Source organism: Penaeus vannamei, chromosome 28, assembly GCF_042767895.1.
Source record: "Penaeus vannamei isolate JL-2024 chromosome 28, ASM4276789v1, whole genome shotgun sequence".
Taxonomy (NCBI): Eukaryota; Metazoa; Arthropoda; class Malacostraca; order Decapoda; family Penaeidae; genus Penaeus; species Penaeus vannamei.
This window is the reverse complement of record NC_091576.1, coordinates 2,341,174-2,347,194: the sequence shown is the minus strand read 5'-3', so window position 1 is coordinate 2,347,194 and position 6,021 is coordinate 2,341,174. Positions and strand designations below refer to the sequence as shown.

At 35.8% G+C, this 6,021-nt stretch overlaps 1 protein-coding gene across 2 annotated transcripts in view; it reads left to right on the top strand.

Annotated features, from left to right (window-relative positions):
• Positions 1-5,683, top strand: part of LOC113809162 (proton-coupled folate transporter) — a 10,131-nt gene extending 4,448 nt beyond the window's left edge. For both annotated transcript variants that reach the window (XM_070141643.1, XM_070141644.1), the window contains exons 4-10: positions 1-3; positions 388-584; positions 1,448-1,602; positions 1,909-2,142; positions 2,880-2,963; positions 3,523-3,679; positions 3,992-5,683. The exon at positions 1-3 is cut by the window's left edge and continues 146 nt beyond it. In XM_070141643.1, the coding sequence (XP_069997744.1) occupies positions 1-3; positions 388-584; positions 1,448-1,602; positions 1,909-2,142; positions 2,880-2,963; positions 3,523-3,679; positions 3,992-4,238 (1,077 nt within the window). In that variant the 3' untranslated portion in view covers positions 4,239-5,683. The remainder of the gene's footprint in view (positions 4-387; positions 585-1,447; positions 1,603-1,908; positions 2,143-2,879; positions 2,964-3,522; positions 3,680-3,991) is intronic.
• Positions 5,684-6,021: the final 338 nt, after the last annotated feature.

Sequence of the window (6,021 nt, the reverse complement as noted above, 5' to 3'; positions counted from 1 at the left end):
CAGGTAATATTTCAAGTTGGTTCGTTCGAGTCTTAATGCTACTGAAACAGAACTCGGTTATTCTTATTTCTATACACTGATTGTTTTGGGAATTTAATGGTAGGTGATTTTGTTTCAGGACGAGGCATCTACTCTCTTCATAAAAATTGAATTAGCTTTTTTATTTATGTGAACATGTTTTGTGTGAATATAGTTTTTGTTTTACTGATAGTGATTTCATTGTGCTTTTCTTCCCCTCAGTTCGTTATTGTAACAGAATTAGGGACAAAATGAAATACACAATTTTATCATTTATTTCAAAGTTAGATATTCAGTCTGTATATGAAGATAATTCATTAAAAAAAGCAAAACAAATAGGTCAACCAATTAAATAATACTCTATTGCAGGTCAGCAGTTTTCGCACAAGAACTGTCCGTGTTGGGATCCTGGAAAGCATGATCTTTATGGGAGGAACCATTGGCCCTCTGCTTGGCGGTTGGGTGCAGGAGGCTGGAGGAAGACCTGCAACATTCACTGTCATTATGGCATGTCATGCAGCCATCGTCATTTACATCATACTCTGTGTTCGGAATATTCCACCAAGGTTCGTTTGTTGTCCCGTTTGTTTTGTGTATACAGGGCCTTTTGTTGGCAAATTAACAACCTAATTTGGTAGTTTGGACGATCATTCCATGATCAGGTGCATTACTATTGCTGCAAGGGATTTGTTTCCAAAACTGCTGCTATTGCCTTTAGTGGTACATATGCAAAAACAGTACAGATAAGTGAAAAGTGCTGCTGGATAGTACTATTGGTATTTGATCAGAACATTTAAACCCCTTGGATCCGGATGCTTCACTGCTGGCTTGTGGGCCAGAATGCTGGCTTTAGGATTATTTGTGTGGCTGCTCTGATGGGTGTGTAGCTTGTGGGCCGGGCGCATGCGTACACTCATGTGTGGTGACAAGACTCCATTCCTCCCTTTGCAATGCTGTTTTCTCTTATTCTGTATAAGTATTTTGGTTAGTTTTTTTTTTCCATCATCTAATGTCTATATTTGTCATTTGATTTGCTTTATCCAGATGATAATAGACTGTTTTCCTTGCACAGACTCCATATCATCTCTATAGGTAATCCATAACTCACTGCAATAATCATGTCTAATTTGTATTTATTCATAATGTTCAATTTTCTGTAAAACAACTTGTGTTGCCAGTAATTGTGGACAGGAATAAGATCTTGAGCATGGAAATAGCATCCTCCTTGGAGTCAGCCGGCACTCTTCCAGCCATGGATGGTACAGTTTAAAAGCCTAATATTACTGGTGGTACTTCCCCATTCAGAATCAAACCTTTCCATATAAAGTAAATTAAGCAAGCTACAGACTCATAAATAAAGGGATTGCCATCCTATTTGAGTGAGTCTTTCAGTTGCTGTTATTATATTGTATATTTTTTTCTCTTCCAGGCATCCTCCACAGGGATACTGGGTACGTGATGGTTGCGGCTGCCAGCACCTGCGTGAGTCAGCAAGTACTGTGATTAGGGAGAGACAGGAGAATCGTCGATCATATATTGTATTGTTGTTGGCATCAGCAACAGTAGTCATGATTTGCACTGCTGGTAAATATGGAATACGTCATTATATATCTGTAAATTGACATTGCAAATTGTAAATAATCCAGGGGGGGAAAGTTTAATGTGAACATTTGAATTTAAAGGTAGCTTTTCCTTTTAGAATCATATATGGTATTTCTCCAGTTTCAGCTTGCACTAATAATGCTGAAGTATATTTTGTGACCGTGAATAAAAGCCATTGCACTGTATATCCTAATACTCCACACACAGTGTATCAGTAGTGCAAGTTTCATTCAGACTTTTGATGAACTTTTTTATGGTTACACTTTTCCATTTGCAATAACTTTTCAGGTGAATTGGACATATCATACCTTTTTGTGAAGGACAAGCCAATAGAATGGGCCTTTGAGAAATATACATGGTATTTCTCCCTGAAATATGGGCTTGGAGCTGTGGCACTGCTTGGCATTCTTCCCTTATGCTCAAAAGTGCCAGACACAATACTGGCACTTGTAGGCCTTGTGAGTAAAGCTTGCGGTTTGGTGGTGCTCGCCATTGCCTGGGAGGACACAGCAGTGTTTGTGGGTAAGATATTATTTGTTTTGCATAGTTTGTGGTGGAAATTACTCTAAGGGATGTTTTAACACTGTGCATCCCTAACTAGATCTCTAGGTCAGCCATTTTAAAGCTAGTTTGGTGAAAAAGGATAATTAGGTTTGCAGGTTATATTTCATTTTGATAAGACCAATAATATAAACAAGCTTACATTTTTTGGATGACTCTGGCCAGCCAAAGTGTCTTTTATGAAGATCCAGATTATACCAGTAAGATTAAAGCAGAATGAAATATTTAAAAACCAAGTCAGATTAAGAATCATAGATAGGACAAAGATCAAGAATTATGAGCGAAGAACAAGTTTGATTTCAGTATTTTAGGTGAAGAAGAGATTTTTTTAGCTAAATTTACTTCTTTTCCATACAGAATAGATTTATGATAAGTAAATACCAAGTTCAATCTTAGAATTGAATATGTGAATACCAAGTTAGATTGGGAATTATGAGGAAAGATCAACATAGATCAAGAATTTAAGAAAAATAAAGACCAAGTCAGATCAGGATTTATAAGACCAAGTTTGATGTAAAAGGGAAAAATTAAAAACTACAAGATTTCCTTTAGATATATAACTTTTGATTTATTTACTTACTCTGCCAAAGAACTATTATTTCTGGTATTTCAATAATTTAGACACCTTTAACATAACTGGAGCTTGGAAATGATTTTATTCCACTTTTCTTATTTTTTTTTTCTAATTGTGTTACTAGGAGCGGCGGTGTCCATGCTGAGCACCTGGTCCATGCCAACCCTGAGAGCTGCCATGTCCAAGTTGGTTGAACCAAATGAGCAAGGTTAGGATTTTCCAGATATTTCAGGTTTATGGGTAAAAAACAGAAAAAAAAAAGATTTTGCACATATCCTTTTTACACAGAGTTTAGTGCTCTGTTTATCTTTATAGAGTATATTTTTTCTTGATTGATTATGGCTTTTGCTTTTGTATGTTTGGGTATTAACATTTTGAAATATTTGAGTTCAGTAGTGTGTAACTATACTTCAAAAAAACAAAAGTAAAGGTTGGATTTTTCTCTATCAGTATGTAAATGAAAAACTATTCTGAAAATGTATATATGTAGTCATTATTAGTAGGTAACACCTGTCACCTGTATTTGTAAGAGAAAATGTCATTGTATCATCCTGTAGTTTTTATTTGAAGATTAACTTCGAATAATTCAGGTGTACACCATGCCATAAGAGTAATACAGGTACATGCTATATAACACATTGATCTGCATTCAGTTGTCTCTTAGAATAGAAGTATACATGGGTATTTTTGAATTTTACAAGCTAATTTTGAAATTGTAGTTGATGGCTAAAGAAATGTAAATTTGTTACCATAACTTCTCTTTGCAGGGAAATTGTTTGCATGCGTAGCTCTGCTTGAGAATGCTTGTACACTAGTTGCGTCTGGAGTGTTCAACAGCATCTACCCAGCAACAAGGCATATCTTCCGTGGGTTTACCTTCCTGATGGCTGCGACGTTTCTTATTCTGCCCATTGTCATAATCAGGTACACCTGAAATGTCTCAGTGCCGTTGATATCAAATTCACTAATGGAGTTTAGGTGTTCTTGCAAGGAGATGGAGAGTTTGCATATGAATGCAGTGGATTGTGCTATTGATATGGAGTGGAATCAACATTGCAGGGAGGTTTTTGGGTCTATGGACATCAATTATTTTCTAAGGAAGGATCAGTGTAAATTCTTGTTTAGAAGCAATTGTAGTTTTCATGGGATCTCGGTAATTTTGTAGTACATGATCTTGTAGTCAGTGAAAGTTATTTGATGATTTAAACATTAACTGGTAATCATTTCTGCCTGCAGTGTTCTACACAAGGCTTTGCGACAGTTCAGTAAGTATGATTCAGTGGAGCTTGCAGAAGAAGCAAGGGAGGAATTTGAGGATGCCGACAGTGACAGGAATGTATCTCCTACTGCCCAAGGAGAGGACATTTCTCCCGGCCAAGAGGATGGCTCTGGTGTAAGGTATGACGAAAACACTCAGGAACAGAATTCTGGAATGAACAACAGTGAAATCGTCACAGTAGCTGCAGGTAGTGAAAGTGCTTGAAGTAAAGCATGCAGACTGAAGTGGTGGGAGATGGTAAACATATTATGAAAGAATCTTTTGCTTCATAAGATTAAGATTTGATTTGTGGCTTTGTGTTATAACCTGTTGGTCTCCCAGCTGTTCAAACCTTTTTATTATGGATGATGTAATTATTATTTGAGAATCTGGATACAGATTACAAAGAACAAAATATATGCCAGGCATGATTTTGCAAGGAGGTATTTTTAGTTGCATATTGCAATGAAAACAGGACTATTTCTTCATTATTTCTCTTATAGTATGAATGTAATATAATGTTTGTATATATATAGGAACGTATGTATTAATTTGCAAGTATGTGATGCCTTAATAAGAACAAAGTTTTAATTATTTTTCAAGAGGAAAAGTTATTTGCTCATATTTTTGACGCAGATGAAAGAAAATATTGAGATTTTGATACTAATAATTTTGTGTAGAATGGGTATTGAGTGACAACATATTTCAAAGCAATACTGGAGGCCTTTATCAACGTTTGTATGTGTGATTGTCATTGGCTATGAACGTAGGATTTTTGCAGAGGAGGCTATGCCTGCATGAGTTGCTGCCAAACTGTGCAAGATCTGCAATTTCCCCAATTAGGCATAGGTCTAGAGTTCTAGCATACAATATTTCCTCAGTATCTTTCAGTATTAATATTTTTTTTCTCCTTTTAATGAGGAGGCTGAAATGCTGTTCTTTAACTTTTTTTATTTCTAGGGTGTGATAGACTGTGAGGATGTGACTTGGCACTTGGCCAATCCGTAAGGATCATTTTTAATGTGTTCAGCATTAATGTCATTTTACTGGTGGCTTTTCTTCAAGGATACTACAAATTTTCCATGAAAGAATTCCTGAAATGGTTAATTATAAGGTGTGAGAAATATTTTGAAGCATAGCTTTAACTATGTAACTCCATGCTTCTTTATATAATGAAATTTAATACTCTGCAATTACAGGTCCATTAGAGAGATTATTGATACTGTACTTTGTAGAGATAGATATTTCTAGAGATACTCTTAGTTCAGGTTTTTGGCTTTTGAAGCTTATCATGCAAGCTGTATAGTCTGTGTCATATACTCCATCAAAAAGATATTCTGGGACAAGAATTCTCAAAAGGATGTTGAATGTTAGGTACCAAAGATTATTATATTTTTCAAATTTGGTTCCAGTGCTCCACTATTCGGGTGGAGTAAGGCCATTTTTCAACTGATTATCATTCACAAACACACGCACCCACACCCACACCCACACCCACCCACCCACAGATGCACACACCCACACCCACACCCACACCCACACCCACACCCACACACACCCCAACACACACCCCAACACACACACAGACACAGACACACACACAGACACACACTTTCTTTCTTTCTTTCTCTCTTTCTTTCTTTCTTTCTTTCTGTCTTTCTGTCTTTCTGTCTCTCTCACACATATATGAATATGAATATATATATATATATATATATATATATATATATATATATATATATATATATATATATATATATATATATATATATATATATATCACTTTCTCTCTCTCTCTATGTACAGGGTCTGTAAAGGATATAGTAAGTCTTTGCTGAGTTCTTTATTCCCAGTTGATCTGTTGTAATGCTGTGGTTCCGAATGTTGATTTTATATATATTTTGACAGTTATCATTAAATTCATTTTGAAAATACCAGAAGACATATGATGAGCCAAAAATGTTGTACGAGTTGTTAAGAATTCATGAACGTAGGATGGAACTACTAG